This window comes from Ptiloglossa arizonensis, chromosome 4 (genome assembly GCF_051014685.1).
Source record: "Ptiloglossa arizonensis isolate GNS036 chromosome 4, iyPtiAriz1_principal, whole genome shotgun sequence".
Lineage (NCBI taxonomy): Eukaryota > Metazoa > Arthropoda > Insecta > Hymenoptera > Colletidae > Ptiloglossa > Ptiloglossa arizonensis.
The window spans coordinates 25,277,610-25,295,161 of NC_135051.1; the positions used below are offsets into that span (position 1 = coordinate 25,277,610).

The window sequence follows — 17,552 nt, forward strand, 5'->3', positions numbered from 1 at the left end:
TGTTGTCTTTGCCCCGTCGACGCCACGCGATTCGTCCGCAACGGGAGAATCTTCCGGAATTTTTCGCTTCGATTCGAGGATTCCTCCAGCACGGTTTCCCCAAGGTTAAGATCATCCTCGCGTATTTCCCGCGGAGACGAGCAACGTTGAAAGATCTTATCGCGTCTCCATCTTTTTTCATCGCCGATATTCAATTTATTTTTACTCAACAGACACACACGGAAGAGCTTTCCCTTCCACCTTCGAGAGTTGACTAATCACGTCTCTTGTCTTCTGACCCTTGTGACTTCGGCAGCTATAGGCGCTCTAGTCGATAGTCTCAGAGGTACTTGGATCGCGTCATTTCTTTTTGTCGTCATTGATTTTCGAAATTCATTCTCTCATCAAAGCGTTTTTTCCAATATTGACAAGTGACTAATTGCACCTCTGATCTTCTAGCCTTACTACTTTGACGGCTATAGACGCTCTAATCGATAGCCTCACGGTAAGTCGATAGCGTCTCTATTTACTTTTCGTTATCAATTCTTTAAATTTTTTCCCTCGACACAGTGAACCTTTTCTTTCCACCGTCAAAATGTGACTAGTCACAGCTCTAATTTTCTAACCCTATGACCTCGGCTGCTCTAGTCGAATATTTCATCGACGTCAATTTAAAAAATGTTGTCTCTCGAGAACACACAGTGGACTTTTTTTTCCGGCGTCGAGAGGCGATCAATCACGATCTTCTAACCCTACGACCTCGGCACCTATAGCGCTATCGCTCTATACCTCTATCCGCTCTAGTCGATCGTCTCATGGTACGTCGATGGTGTGCGTCGAACGCCTTTGGGCGTACAACGCACATGTAAATTGAACACGTGAGAAGATCTCCCGCACAGAGGGTACGTTTTCAAAATGATCAGCACGCGAAGGTTTAAATACAAGAGTGCTCCCTAGCACTCGCGTTTTTAGAATTAATCGCACGCTCGGCGGTGGTTCGTCGCGAAGGAATTAGTCGACGTTTGTTTCGCTAAATTCGTCGCTCGACGACGCAAAGGGGCGGAGGGATGAGGGGGTGAAACTCGATTATAAACGGGGCGTTCGTTCGTTTCTCGCGTATCGCGGTCCTTATTTCCGCCCGCGGTTCTCGTTCCGCGCCAAGTATCGGCACAAAGCGGCAATCGCGCGGCCGCTGGAAACGATTCGGTCTTCACGATGAAATTATTAACGGGTCGAACATTGTCCGTTGCGCTCGCCTCCCGTTAATAAACCGTGAATCGTCGGTTATTTCGCAGCGTTGCAACGGCCGGTGAATATAATAACGCGTACCCGTGCCTCGATAATAGTGTTCCACTTAGCGTTGCACCGACTCGGGGATACATCGACCGCGGATACTCGACACACCGGGCACACACGATGGGATATGGGAATCGGTAACTCTTCTATCATCACCTCCATTACTCCCACCCCTCCCCCTCTGTGAACACTTCCGTTACGTTCGAACAACACTGAAATCGGCCATTACCCAAATTACCACGACATCGATACGATTTCACACGATTATTATCGCATTCACGCACTCTATATAGGAATCAAAGCTCCTGCTTCACCAGCCCTTAAACAACCCTCAAAGACCTTTGAAATTTTTAGACGCTCCCGATGAATAGTCCCCAACCAAATACGGGGAGATATCAATGCTCACCTGTCTGATCGAACTGTTCGGGAATCGATATCGGAAACCGAGTACCCTCGAAAGTAAGGGTTTTTTTTCGCGCTGAGTCATTCAAAGGGTTGCTCCGAAAATTTAGCCATAGAGCAGCGTTTCCAATTGCGATTTATCACGGGTGGTCTTTAACCGGTGAGAAATTTTGAATAATTGTAACGGTGTGTTCGAACCTGAATTCGAATTTATCTCGAAGAGCATTTTTGAATAATATGAATATTTTTTTTCTCGACGAAAGGTGTCCCAAATTGTATACTTAATGGAGGATCATAGATCTCGCTAATTTTAATAACGAGAGACGAGTAAGAATGAGAAGAGTCAATGATAAATTATGTTTTATTGCCGGCGGGATAAATATTATTGCAAATTGCATTACTGGTAAGGTGTACCGAAAATCAGTGTGAAAAACATTGTCAGTTGCTATTCTACTGCTGGAAGATTTATCGCGGAGAGATACGCAGTTCCAGAGCGTTTATCGTAGAGACTCGCATATATATCTTATCGGTATTCGCTGTTACTAATTTTCGAGACATTATTATAACAATGTTTCGCACGAATGTCGACTAATTTCTCTCTCTCTCTCTTTCTCTCTCTCTTTCTGGTCATTTTTACTGGAATTGCAGTAAACGTGGAGGAAGTGTGGAAGAACGCGAGGGTCGCAGAAAAGGGCGGGAAAGAAAGTTGTGGAAAGGGACGAAGATTTATGATTGGTTAGGTCTGGTGAGTCTCAGAGGTTGGCGTGTAAATCGACTGTTTCAAGAAGGTTCCTACTGTTGGCAAATGTGCACCCATCGAGGATTTGCGACACGACTGTACGAATTGTACGTCTCTTGTAAAAAAGAAATAAAAAATAGAAAGTTTCGTGTCCGTACTCTGTATACCCAAACTATTTCTTTTTTCTTCTCTATTTGAGCAATTTTAATCTCTACCAAGATTATTTCGCGTTACACTGGCACGACAAATTGCCACCAATCGGAAATTACGAACGATTCGGCGCATTATTATCTCGGATCGATGAGTCTCTGTATATGACGTTACCACGACAACGGAAGATGGTGATTCGATTTCTGAAGTTCCCTAATGAGCTTGATTCTCCGCTTTTCAAATAGCGAGCATTGCCACAATACATCGTGACTTGTCTTTCGCAACCACTTCGACACTTCAGACCGCTTATTGTGTCTGTTCGCTTATTATAATGGTTGGATTATACTTCGTGGCGTGAAAATTGGGACGAATGATTCTTGGGAAAGGGAGGGGAAATTCTAACCTATCTATCGTGTTCAATGTGTCAAATTCTTGAAAATTTACAATCGATTTATCTTATTTGTTATAAAATACAGGTTAAAAAGTAAATTGTGATAGTTCATAAACCTTAACCTCATCGGTTAGGTGCGTGTACATTGGATTAATTTTCGAATCAATTTTTCTCGAGAACAAAATCATCGACGAAATTTTATCGTTGCACACTTTTGGCTCGTTTCGAGTTGTGAAATCCCTGTGACCTCATCTACGCCACGAATTTTAGCCCACCATCTATACAGAATCAAAGACTCCGTTGCCGCGTAACCTAGACTCTCTCGATTATATTCGGCCATAGTTTCTCGTGCTCTTTCGCTGAAAACGCGTAAGATAGAATTTATTGGAAGCGTTCGTCGACCCGCGTCGCGACGCTCGTGACAACTGGGGAAAAAGCCGGAAGTCCCATTGTCCGGGGTCGCGGCGAGTTTCCCGCGAAATATGATTTTTGTTCAACCGAGTGTACGCAACGCGCGAACAATGGTGGGACTCGCGTATCCCAGTGCGGCTTTCGAGGATTCTTCGGCTCCTTGAAGTCCTAAATTGTTCGTGGATCAACGAGGATCATCGTTGGATCGCAAGTTATGTGAACGATCGGTTGAATAATACTCTCGCTGCAAAAATTCTATTTGTGCAGTCCTCGTTGGCGCATCGTCTCGATTGAAACTGACAATCTACGCAATGCGTCTAACAACAAACAGGTGAATTGAACGTTATAAAGAAAAATATATTTCTCTTCATAAAATATATATTTTTCTTTATAATACACGACGTTGTTATTATCTTGTGCACGCGCGAGGAAAGTTCTAACGTGATTCGAAACCGATTAGTGGTACACAGAAGGTAGTTAATAAATTGTGATAGAAACGGGATCAGGGAGACTCCATCGGATTTCAAATGAGGTGAAAATCGCGCCAGAAGGTAATAAGTCTTAGACTGGTTTTCAAATATTGAAATTCCTTTATTCAGTGTTCTGCTCTTCTTTCGAGCCGCGTGGAATTTCCCTGACCCGGTTCCTACCGCGAATTTCGGTCCAAGGTATGTGTATATATTCCACTGACACGGTTTCTTGAAACTCGAAATAAGCCGGCGTAAAAACATCGTAAAATTGTGCCGATAATGACACAGTGCCTGGTCCCGAACACGAAAATACAGATGAACACTGTAGAGAGACAAAAAGGGTGAATGCGAGAAATAATAGAAGTTCGACGATAAGCTGTTATTAAATCCAACCCCCTCCACTTTACGAGACTCTGAAGTAGAATCAAGGGAACGATAAACACATTCAAAGCAAAGATAACTCCTGACCAACGTAGCGGGAAAAATAAACCGAATCCAATATTTGTAAGAAGTGAGGGAAGCAACGTGTGTATCCATTGTACTGGTATATCTAAATGCAAAAGGTATATTCAAGGGGATACTTAACTGTCTGCCTCCACTCCTTACACATAATGTGGACAGAGTGGAAGAAGTTATGGGTGTACCTATTATACTGGTATCTCAAGTATACGGTATATATCTAAATACAAAAGTTATACCTAATGGAATATCTAATTCCAAATAGCATACCTAATGGAATACTTTTTCACAAATGGCAATCTAATGGAATACCTAACTCCCCCACTCTTTGCACATAGGATGAATAAAGAGTGGAAGTAACGGATGTACTTATTCCATTGGTACACCAAGTACCAAGTACACAGATATACCTATTTGAAACACAATGGAGACACCCGTTACTTCTCTCCGCCCATTCTACCCCCACTCTTTACACGCCCACTAGACCGTTCCCGCCCACTCGACACGTGCAAGAAAAATATTTATTTGCCGCACGAAGATACTGTTCGCCTCTTCTCGGTCGATTAACACTTTTTCATCGGGTCAACAGGAGGGGGGATCTTTTCATCACCATTTCACCTAAGTGGTCCGGCGCAGACAAGTTTTCCCCTCCCCCTACGACGAAGTGACGAATCTAAACGAGTTAGACGATCCTCGCGCGGAAAAATAGCTCGTAAGAAGAAGGATTTTTTGCCGCAGAAAAGCGGAAGAATTTCGCGCAACGCGGGGTCGTCCATTAATACGTTCATTAATCTTGCTTCCAAGGGGGGCAGGAAGAGGCGGAGGGGGCGGAGGTAATAAACGCGGTTCCCTGGGCAACCCGACGAGCTCTTTTTCATTTTTGCCGTACACGCGGATCTCTGAGGCGGGGAGGCGTATCTTCGACGATGATGCGCCGACGAGAAGTTTCGATGACTCGCGATGAGTTCGATGACGAACGCAGTTTACACAAGGTATTTCCCATTCTGTCGACGGATACGCTTCAACCATTGTTGTTCTTCTCCCCCGATTGTGTATTCGACAAACAGGGGTCCCTTCCTGGGAATCGATACTCGTCGTACGATTTCGCTGTCTCCCCGTGTTCGAGCTCGACGACGATGATAACCATCGTCGATTCCCTCGGGCCGCGTCGATGACATACCGTGACGCCCCCCCCCCCCTGCCTTTTCTAGCGACGACACCGTAATCCACGATCCACGAAACAATTAGCGCTGATAACGACTATCGTGTTCTTGTAAATCGAACGACCGTCGAAACGATACCACGGACCTTCTTGTGTCTTTTCTATCGTTTTTTTTTTTACTTGTTTTTCTTTTTTCACAAGTAACAATTTTAATTTATTTTCAGCCTGTTTCGCGTTACGTTGCGCGATAAATTACCACGGTCGGACATTTTTGCGCGACGTTACAAATCCGTACCGTGGATAGTGAAAGTCTTTTTTTTCCCTCCCCCAACGAGAAAATAAAATAAAGACCGAGGAAAGTTTCTCCATTGCCGAAACGACGGCTGAGTGTCGTTTTTCTTCTTTTTTAAAGCAATTTTAATCTCCATCGAGATTATTTCTCGTTACACCGTACGTGAAGTTGCCACTGGCCGGAAATTACTAACGATTCGGTATTTCTCGGACCGATAGCTTTTCAAGAACGAGTACATGTTTGAAATGGTTTTTTTTCTTCTCAACTAGGAAAAGAAATATTTATGAACGTTTCTCACTGTCGAAATAATATTATCTTTCTTTTTTTCTTCCTTCAACTAGTAATTTTAATTTTCGGTATTTTTCAAATCGATAGGTCTTCAAGAACGAGTACACATTTGAAGTGTAAGTTCTTTTTTCTTCTCAACTGGAGAAAAGAGACTAACAAACATCCCCACTGTTGAAACAACGTTCATGTGTCGCTTTTTCTTTCTTTCTCTCTTGAAGCGAATTTTAATTTACATCGAGATTATTTCGCGTTACACCGGCCGATAAATTGGCACGAGTAGTGTGCCATTATCTCATCGTTAGATCGACAAGTCGTAACTTGTTAGGAACAAGTATACGAACATTGCAGCTATCCGGGCACGACCGGATATTACGCGTTAATAAAAAAATTTTTTTTTTGTTTTTACTCCGATTAGAAAAAAAAAAATAGAAACCCAGGAAGATGCATCGATCAGATTACACGTCAGTGGAAATCTTTCGGTTTTCCTTCTCGCTTAAAAAGAACGCATAGGAATATTTTCCAACGAACACGCGATTTTCCCGCACGCGCCTAACTCGACAAGTATGCGTACACCCGGGAGACAATGAATCCACGTTGACGCGTGATTTCGCGGTAATCTCGCGCGCATATGCTTGCGAAGATCGAACGAGATTTAATCTCGATTCGTTGATTACTCGCTTGGATTTCAACGTAACGTATTCAGGGGAACAACGGATGTTTTCATTGGTAGGTGATTAAAAGGGCTATTAATTAAATTAGCAGTATGTTCGTTTGGTATTCGAGCGATCTTTACGTGTTACGCTCGTCGTACACGGTTTTATCGTATCTGTGTTCAAGAGTGGCGTCGCGGTGCACAAACGTCGGGCTCCGTCATGCGTCGTTATTTAAACAACGTTGAACGATTAGCGTGCCACGAGTGGATCATCAAATATGCAAATACGTTTGTCCGATTCGACGATACCGGCGCGCAGTTGCCTTATCTCGAAATACTTGTCACTTTAATCTCGCAAATAATAAACGCTCCCTGCGGATTGTGTTTGTGTGTGTGTGTGTGTGCGCGCGCGCGTGTGTGTGTGTGTGTGTGTACTTTGCACTGCCACGTGGCACGAGGATCGTTTCTGGTGTTTCGAAAGGTAAATTGATTCTAGAGAGTTCTAATCCCGATTGTAAAATTTACATTCGAGGTTAAACTAATGAAAACCATTCTATTTTCTACGCTTAACCGTGTGCCCATGGTCCTAGAGAAGATTTTGACATTTTTCGTCAAGTCGAGATTAGATTCGTGTCACTGGTGTTACTTGGATTTTTGTTATATTTAATATTTGTCGTTTCAATCTCGCAAATATTAAACGCTGTTTGTCGGTTATGTGTGTGTGTGTACTTTGCAGTGCCACGTGGCACGAGGAATGTTTCTGGTGTTTCGAAAGGTAGATTGATTCTAGAAAGGTGTAATCCCGATTGTAAAATTTACACTTGAGTTTGAACAAACGAGAACCATTCTATTTTTTACACCTAACTCCGTCGTTACCGTCCGAAAGAAGAATTTGATGTTTTTTGTCAAGTCGAGATTAAATTCGCGACATTAGTGTTACTTGGGGTTATTTTTTTTATTATTATTATGTTTTTATCGCTTTGAAGTTGCTCGTGGACAAATCCGTGCGGATGTAATTTTCGAGGGTTTTTGTTACGTATGCTGAGAGATACGTAATGTATCTTTATTATTACAGTCCATTTTTTACATACAGTCGAAGAAATCTATACGAAGCATCTATAGTACTTGAGTTTGGCGACATTCACGGATATTACTAAAAAATGAAGACCTCTTTTTATGTTGAATATATTCTGAATTCCGTTCTCGACTGACCCGGTTATTTAAATCTTAGCATACTCTAGGTTAGGTCGAAGAAAAACGAAGAGCTTATATCGTAGAGAGAATATGTTTTCAATTGTTTCCCTATTACGCCTGCAAATCCAAGAGCTACTCTTTGCATTAGGTTCGAGTTACTTTCCAAGAACGAAGAGCTCATATCGTAGAGAAAATCATTTTTTTACTTATCTTCCTATTACACCTGCAGATCTAAGCCCTACTCTTTCTATTAAGTTCAAGTTACTTTCCAAGAACGAAGACCTCATATCGTGGAGAAAATATTATTTTCAATTATCTTCCTATTACAGCAGCAGATCTAAGCCCTATTCTTTTTACTAGATTCGAGTTACTTTCCAAGACGAAGAGCTCATATCGTAGAGAGAATAGATTTTCAGTATTTCTCTGTAACACCAGTTAATCGAGGGCCTATTAAGCTTTAAATTAGGTCTAAGTTATTTTCTGAGGTTGAAAAGCTCATATCGTACGGAACACATGTTTTCGGTTACATCTTTCGATAAAAGTTCATATACTGTTGAATAAAATTTTCAAATCAAGAAGAAAAGAGAGAGAACGTCGCGAGCATTACCACGATACGCCTGTCATAGATCGTCGCGACGCGCAGGTACGCGCGGCTTGTTCGTATTTTACGCGTGGCTCGTCTGCGCTTTATCGAGGCACGTTACGAGCATTAAGGCGCCTCGGTTGTCGCACCGCGGCCGCTACAAATAGCCTCCTCTGTTTTTTTTTTTTTCTCTTCTCACCGAATATTGTGCCACGTGATACACGATGCTTTCCACCTTACAAGCCTACTCGTGCTTCAGCGTTGCGGTAAACGTCGATGACATCATGTAAAAACTCGCAGCTGCCGACCCAGGGGCCCCGCGATCGCATCTCGTACGCGGATATGATCCGTCATACGGTGTGTTTCGTTTTGCATAGAGACACGCGAGATTACGTAAGTCGTTCGGTTCGTCTCTAATATTGTTTCATTATCTAATGGAGCGTTAAATAAATTCCGCGCAACGCGTCGATCGATCGTTAATTATCGTCTCCCGAGTCGTCGTAAGCGCGCGGAATTGCCAGGCCGCGAATATTGACGCAGCTGCACGGCGTTCATTCACGATTGAAAATTGTCCCCCATCGATCGCATGATTATCCGTAAACAACCGTTTTAAATTCCGTGAACACACTGCTGAAAAATTATACAACAAACATGGGTAAAAAATAACTCGACCTTTTCTTTCTTTACGTCTCACTTCAGACGGTGTTCATGCTTTCGGAACAATACTGTTATCACGATGTTTGAACCGAAATTTTTATTTTAAAATTATAAATTTTCCACGGAGTCTTCGAGAATTTAAGGGTCGATCGGTAGATAAGGTTCATATACTTGTTTGTGTATTATGAATGCAACATGATTATGCATTATGAATGCAAATGTGATATATTTGTACTTGATGCGTTAAAACGCGGAAGTAAGTCGATAATATTTGAGGAATGTGTTTACGATAAGTCGTACGATCGAAGTCCATTTTTCAACGTTGTCGGTCTTGTGTTGACAATATGGCTTGCTCTTTGAAATGGATCAGTAACTGGAAAAAGATTAATAGATGGTATGTACATTTGTCATCTTCGGCGATATAAAGTGGTAAACACACCATGCAAAAACACGTTACACAAATATTATCGACTTAATTTTACGTCACGTTCGGAATTCGTATTGCAGCTTAGTAACGAAGTGTTTGTTCGAAAATTTATTTTCTAAGTTCTCGAATACACCGTATGTATCATTGAACGTTGAAATATTTTTCACGTAACTAATGTTTTCAATCTGTACGAAAGGAAAATTTTACCACTATCGCGTAATACTTCGGAAATTTTTTATGCGTAGCCATCAACCTCCTCTTCCAAATTTGGCAAATAAATTACACAACGTACTCCAATAAACTATGACTGCCTAATTTCGCTAGAAGATAGTAGCGCATTGATAGTTGATAGTGTCTAAAAAAAAATATATATAGAGACCTTCTATTTTACTCTTAGTATTTTATCACCCTGTATACTATATTTTTACGAAAACTCCAATTGTTCTCGATTGTACTTGGAACGCACCCGGAGTAACCGCGCGATATTGTCAACGCGTCGAAAGTCGATGCAGGGTGTCTCGAAAAAGAAAGGAAAAAAAAAACATACAAAAAAACGATCTGTGTTAACGTGAACGTTTTATCTAATCACCCCGTATATTCTCACGCAAACGCGAATTATCCGGTGAATTGTCGTTCTTTGAACGCACCCGGGGCAACCGTGTAATATTGTTAACACGTCGGGAAGTCTCTAAACGACCCTACGCGACGCGGGAGGATCTCCTAACGATCGCAGTTACCGTAAAAAGAATACACCGTCGTTAAGCAAAGACAATACACTTTTCTCTCGTTCGCGGTTCAGCGAGCTAAGGGACTGTAATTTTCGTGTTCTCGGATATATTAACCGTGCTTCGTTTATCTTTCCGTCGGGTTCGCCGGCTCGCGATAATGGATGGCGAAAGAAGCTCGACGGAATTACGGAAATCCATCCTCGCTTCTTAAAAAGAGCCGTGATAGAAGCGAAAAGGGAGAACTCGGCCTGGGAAAATCGTCGGGAAAGATAAACGTCTTCGACCGTCGCGCTGCTTTCCCAACTCGGCGCGGCGGCGACTCGTTCGACTCCTCGTAGGCGTGGTTAACGCGTTCGTTGCAACGTTATTGGATTCCGCGAAAGGAAGTAGACTTTCCGGACGTGTAATCCACCCTTCGTGCCGACAAAATTACAAGAACGAGACACGGAGAGCAAAAGGAAAGTAACGAGTCTTCCCTACCCCGGTCCCTGTCTACGATTTTGTATTCCTTCGACGACCTCCCGTTTCCTTTCGAGGAAAACAAAAATGAGACGAAGCGCCCCGAATACGACAGGGAAATGATATTTATTATCACGCAATTTTGTTCCTACCGAGACAACGCAAAGAATGAGCCCGGAATTTTACAAAGACTGTTACAAACACTGTAACTGAATTTTCCTCGAAAGTCGCAAGGGGAATTAAAAGAATCATTTCACTATTTTAAAAGGTAGAAATTTTCCAAAGGGAGCCCCCTTGTAATTTCGAGCAACCCTCCTCGGAAGGGAATGAGAATTTTCTTGAAAAGTTGCGAGTAAACTTCAAAAAAAGTGAAGATGATTTTTTGTAAGTTTCTTCGATTCCTATAACCTCGAAGTACTATATTTTCAACGCCATATCTCGAGATTAGACTAGAATAGAAATTAATTCAAATTTACAAGTGTAGCACAAGTGAGAATCGTATCGCTCGTACCTGATATACACCCACTCATATGGAAAATGATTGCACCACGATTCTCCGATTGTATTCGAAGATCAACGAGTTGTTCGACGAGACAAATACACGCCCCCCCCCCCCCCCAGTTCCCGGGAACGTGTATTTCATTAAAGAGGGGGGGTAGATGGCTGGGTTGGTTTCAAGGAGGATTACGCGAGTCGTGTCGCTTTATACGAGTGACGAGGAAGCGTGGAAGTGCGAAACCCCGCGTAGCGTATTCAAGAGGGGGTACCGGGGGGCAAGGAAGGGGTACGAATCGATAGGGGATGCCGATGCAATTTGCGAAGTAGCGCGAACGAGAGGTTTGGGTTGTAACCGTGATTCGTAGAAGGGTCAGTTTACACGACGAATACATCTCCGCGTACACGGGGTACGGAGGAGGGGGGTACCGAAGATTGCTGTGGTTACAACCGCGGCGTGGCTAAGTTAGAAAGTTCGATCTTAGGATTGGTAAACTGCGGCGTTGCTCGCCGTTTCGAAGCCTCCTCCCTCCCCCCCCTTTCCTGAGAAGTGGGGGGACGAGTTTGAGAGCTTTGCTTAAGCCGAGCTTAAATAAGCAAACTGTCGCGCGAGCTGTAGGCTTCGAGAGCGAGCGTTACCGGCCTCGTCTAACCGGCAACTTTTCCCCGACGGAATTCTCTTTCGGGTCCTCTTTCGAAAATAGCCGGGGACCCGCGGAATCCTTCAGCCGCTGCGAAACGTTTCCACTTATATATATCGCCCGCGGAAAAATAAAGCGAGGCGGCAAGTTACTTCGCCGAGTCTGTTAATCTTGCCGGGGCTCCCGAGGACTCGAGAATATCCCGGCCACGCGTATCTCCATCTACTGTAAATATCTAATAATTACCCACGGAGGAAGTTCGAAACGTCTCGCCGAGTCCGCCGAAGCGTGTTTCGGCTAAAATAAATCGAGAACGTGGAGACGGCTCAGGACCCTCTCCACCCCCCAAAATTTCCTGGGGAATTATTATCGCCGAGTTTCCACGAAATAGAAAGAAAGATAGCACCGACGATCGGAAAACGTTCTGTTAAATTAAATAGAGAACTGAGAAAGAGTCCTGAGCCCACCTCTGGGCGCTCCCTTGCCCCCTTAAATTCCCAGGGGAATTATTGTCGCGAAGTTTCCACGAAATCCAATGAAAGACAGTAGCGACGATCGGGAAAATAACCGAGAGAATCGCTTCTCGATCCAATAATTCCTCGCAGGGGCCCTGAAGGTACGTGGAAGAGCTCTTGGGTGACATCGTTCGGCCATTGTGGTGGATGTGTTTTCGCGAAACCGGAAACTCGACCCCTGCGGTAAGATTTGTACGATACTTCGGCCTTGGTCTTCGACTCTAAGTGTACTTCCTTGTATACCGCGGGGCTGAGCTGACGGCATCAAGTCGTTCCGTACGCTCGCACGAACAACCCCCTTCCTCCGTGCGCGATGTAACCACCCCCCTTTGAATATACCAGGAATTATATCGGTAGCCTCCAGACTTAAAATATTCCGATTCTCTCGCTCATTACAATTCATAGACGTGATACCAGCGGTCTGGTCGACCACGGGAGAGACTACGCCTGAGTCAAAAATGACCCACAGTTTTACTTCACTTGCAAAAGTATTTCGAATAGAAATTCATTATTTTTACTAAGTTGTACTCACTATATAATCGCGCGATACGAAGATCTCGTATCGAAAAGACGCAGGCATAATAACCCACTCCGTGTCATATAACATGGCGTCACTCTCTCGACAATAAAACGATCCGACCGAAGAAATTGTCGGAAAATACTCGAAATAGCAACGAGTGGATATACAGACAGTTTGTCCGCGAATTTCACGGGAAATGTTGATCGCTGTTCATGCTAAATGGAATTTTTGTCGGACTCTCCCCGATTCGTTCGACCCGCATTGTTGTCTGACCGCGCCAACCGTCGCATCGATCTCACCGAGGGATTGCGTTCGAGCAACGATACTCGAGGTTTACATTCAATGTGCGAAGAAGCTTGTTGCGGGTCGTGTATCGACGCCGAGGCTATAGTTCTTCTCTGCCGGTAAATTAACACTGAACGAGTGTTCGCCTTTGCACGAGGGGAATGTTTATCTCGCGTTGAAATAATAACGAACCGGATAGAGTTAAAGCAGTTTACACTCTATGTGAAAATGTTCACGCTAGACAGTTGACAACAGTTGCGTCGTGAGGTGGTATAAATCCATATACTATGTCGATCGTTTACGGAATGAGTTTATTTACAATATTCACGATGTAACGTAAACTGGTGTATATAAAAGTTCTCTTCTAGTTGTGTTCGATGCTTCAGGAGTTCTCTATCAGATTTGCGGATTCCCTGGAACTGTTCGCTATGAGTCACTATTGGCTATGAGCTCTGTCTTCCAAAAGCAGTCTTCCAAGAAATTCTATACGAGCTCTACCGTTCTCTGTGAGCTCTATTGCTCATTGTGAATTCTATATAAGCTCCACCTTGTACTGCGTGTTCTCTATGAACTCTACCATTCGCTAAGAGCTCTCTACGGGTTCTACTATTCGCTATAAGTTCCGTAACAAGTTCTATCGTTCTCTATAACTTTTACTATTCACTATAAGCTCCACATAAGTTCTACAATTCGTTGTTAATTCTTCGACAGCTCCACTCTTCTCTATGGGTTCTCCACGAACACTAACCTTCGCTATGAGCTCTCTACGAGCTCAACCGTTCCTCTTAAGTTCTCTCTGCACCCAGACCCGTTGAATTCTCGCACCTACGTCACGGGCCCACCAAGAAAATTCTCGTTTCATCGAACTTTCCTTTTCGGTTCGTGGATTACAAACTCGTTAAACACCCATGCGTATGTTAAACGCTTGTGCGATGCTCCGGGCGTGTTCGAGATACACTGAATTATTCAAGCGACGGTGCATTTGTCGTCGACTGGCGAAGAACAAAGCGGCATAATTAGCGCGATTATTACGCGCGTCCGACTCGTGGCGTAGTGCCTGTCCCGTTGCTCCCGCGATGCAATTTTCGGACGTACCTACATACATCCAGGAACCGAGACAGAGGAGGGGGAATCGTTTCGGAAATACGTACACCAGCTCGCCGAAAAATATACAGACTTCGGATCTCTGTCTTGTCTACTATCGCGAGAACCCTGGGTGCAAACTCCGGCCGTGGAAATATTATCTTTGCCGTTCTTATCGGGCTTACACGAGTGATTTCGATGCCGCGACTCTTCTCGGATCTCGGGGTGCAGGACTGGTTCGCTGCCACCGGTAGCAATATTTGCACACACCACGACGACTGTGCAAACGGTTAATGTTCCGCGTGTTCGAACACACGCCAGTTCTACGTGTTCCTAGCGACGTTTCGAGAATTATGGCGTACTTGGGTTACGGTTTGGAAATCGGTGTTGCGTAATGGCGGACGGTTGGCCGTTGAAGTGGACAGATGATCGAACCAGGAGCCACTGTAACCTGAGGGGCACAGGGTGGTACTCGATAGAATCAGGTGGATCGATGTCTAAAGGGAGAGGGAGAACGCGATTGGACCGACACGCACACATACACACGCATACAACGTGAACATAAAATTCGAAACGTAGTCGTGCCGCATGCCGGCGAATTAAAACCGCTTTAACGATCAAAGAAGGGAAATTACGCGCTCCACGTTCCCCTTAATACGGGGTAACGAGCGTGGGACGCCGCTACTCGTGGCTCGCGATTCAGGGAACCCGAAAGGCACGGAAGAGAGTACAACGAAACCGTGAGTTCTTTCGTGTGTCGCGATTCTGGATTATTTCTCGATGGCTATCTTTCACTCGGGGCGAGATACTTGTCCGAACGTATCGGTAAAGTACTGTGTAAATAATTTCGGGGCCAAACGGTACCGTAGAATAATCTCACGGTTAACTCTGCAATACCGACTGTGACCTCTTTCAGACGGTGATGTTCATGTTTTATGAATAGAAATGGAGGTGAGTTTAAAATTGAGTAACTATTAATTTTTAATTTGGATAATTAGGTGTGCCTTGGTCTGTATTGATCGTAAATTGTTTAAAAATAACTTATAGGAATGAAAGAGTTAGGGATCTTTTGTAAAATTGTTTTATTTGTATAGTTTTCATATCGTTACGTTGAAAATTGTATATTAATAAGTAATTTTGGTTGGTCAGTGGAACCGAACAATTTCGTAAAAATAACTTCGATTTGTCATTGGAACCGAACAGGTCACCGTGTTATTGTCAGTTTTCGATACTTGAGTGGAAATCGGTGGTGACCTTTTCTACAATTTGGAAGGTAGGAACTCGATGCGCGACCATCGTAGGAGCTGCACGTGGAAGCGAACGAAGAACGCGCAATTATTGCTCGAGTGGCTATTTGCAAATAGGCCACGATATCGTGGAGGCAGTAAAAATATTTAATCGACCTAGATATCGTCAAAATGCTGCATTCGATCATAAAACTTCTTCAACTGGGATTTTGCAAATTATCCACTCATCTCCGGGAGAGCAGATGAAAATTCTAAGAACTGGTGTGTTACCTCAGCTTCGTGTTTCTTTTTTACGTGATTAATCCTAGATCTACGAATTTCTCAAATTATCTACCAATCCGTGGAGAAGTATTGAAGAAAAACCCTAATAGTCAGTAAATTACTCGCCGTAAATCAAAATTTCTTTTTTGTGAAATTAAAATTTGAACATTAAACACCCGTAAAGAGGTCCTGATTAAATTTTACATATTATCCAAGAGTCTCCAAAAGAAGAGAGCAGAGTACAGCAGACTAGAGAAGAAGACTTCTAAAAATCGTCGAGTTCTACATCCTACATTTGCCTCTTCTTTTCATTAAAATTAGAATCACGTGGACTACGAAACCCCGGAAGTTCCTTCTCGAATCTCGTTGCAACGTCTCTAGCTGGCCCAACTTTTCCCACTCTCGCCATAAAGCATAGAACGGTTCCCCGTGACGTCGCTGTTACGTAGCCAAGACTTGGTCCATGGTGGCGGTCAAAGTACACACGTTGTTACTACCCTTGAACGGTGGCTCTGCAGCCGCAGCGTAACACGAAAGTGTCGACGACCGAAAAGCGCGGTGCACACTTTGTGCTTACTCGGCTACGTCTGCTTTTAGCCTCCGCATATTTGCCTTTAAAGCTGTCGAAAATTTACAGCACCTTGGACTATGTACGCGCGCGCGCTACCACGCTCGTGCACGCCCTCTAGCGCCCGAGCTCAGACTTTTATTACGAAATTTCTCGGTTCCGCGGTAATACTAGCTCTGAAGAGCGCAACCACCGTGGGGCGGGAAAAAAGAAATTCGGAAACGAGCCAATTAGGGTACGAAACCGCGGGAAATATTCCCAATGTGTGCGCGATCGTTGCGTTCCCGCGGAACGTGACACTGAGAATCAAGAAAATAAAAAATAAATAAAAGAATCCAAAACGAGAAACGAGGGGGGTAGGGGGATCAATCTTTCCTCCATACCGACTCCGAAAATCGGTGTTCCTCTGGGTTGAAGCGTACGGTGGAATGAAACCAAAAAGAAAGAAGAAAAAAACTTGGAAAAAAAAAGAAAAAGAAAATGATTCGCGCGTCTGTGCGAACACACGTACACGAAAGCGCCCCGGTTCAAACGGGCCACTCGTCGAAGGAGAGAAACTCGACGAGGTTGAAGTTGGAGGAGCGAAGAGGCCCGAGTGCTCGGCTTTCTTCCATAAGAAACGAAATAATGCGAGAGCTTTCTGGCACGTCCTCGCAAAGTAGACCTCTCGAAAGTTTTCCCCGAAGAAAGCCGAGGGAAAAAGGGAACCTGGACCGTGTGGAGGGGTTGGAAGGCGGGGTGGGGGGAGGAGGTTAGGTTGGAGCGCCAAACCGAATTAGACTACTAGAGCCGAACGGACGAGGTCAGCGGACAAAAAAAAAGTAGAAAAAAAATTACAAACGACGAGCTCCTTTCGTCCGAGTTTGACGAATAAGCGCGTCCCTCGCCGTGGGCTACAAAAGATTCTTCGTCTTTCGAATGGCTCTCTGATTAAAACTCCTCAGCCACTGTGTCCACTCTCCTAAATATCGTGGGAGGGTCTGTAACCAACCCTTTCTTCCTGTCTGGCCTTCTTCAAATCCACCTAGGTGACCCAGGTTCGGCGAGATCGGTTCGGAAGCACGAACAATCTCGCGGAAAATATGTTTAACAACGGTACGCTGGACGAAACGGTGCATCCTTGTAATTAGAACGTTTCCGCCTCATAGGAAGTCGTTTCCCCTAGCCAGGCCCTCGGGTCTTCATTCACTCTTTGATC

The 17,552-nt window shown here is 44.1% G+C and overlaps 2 protein-coding genes across 5 annotated transcripts in view; both read left to right on the forward strand.

The window, feature by feature from the left end:
• The window catches only part of LOC143146164 (kin of IRRE-like protein 1), a 445,694-nt gene that overhangs the window by 127,065 nt on the left and 301,077 nt on the right, over positions 1–17,552 (forward strand). The gene's annotated exons all lie outside the window — the stretch shown is intronic.
• On the forward strand, positions 379–2,811 carry LOC143145489 (uncharacterized). Its single transcript, XM_076308899.1, has 3 exons — positions 379–2,080; positions 2,326–2,523; positions 2,616–2,811. The coding sequence occupies exons 1-3, from the start codon at positions 2,034–2,036 to the stop codon at positions 2,809–2,811; spliced, it is 441 nt and encodes a 146-aa protein (XP_076165014.1). The 5' UTR covers positions 379–2,033.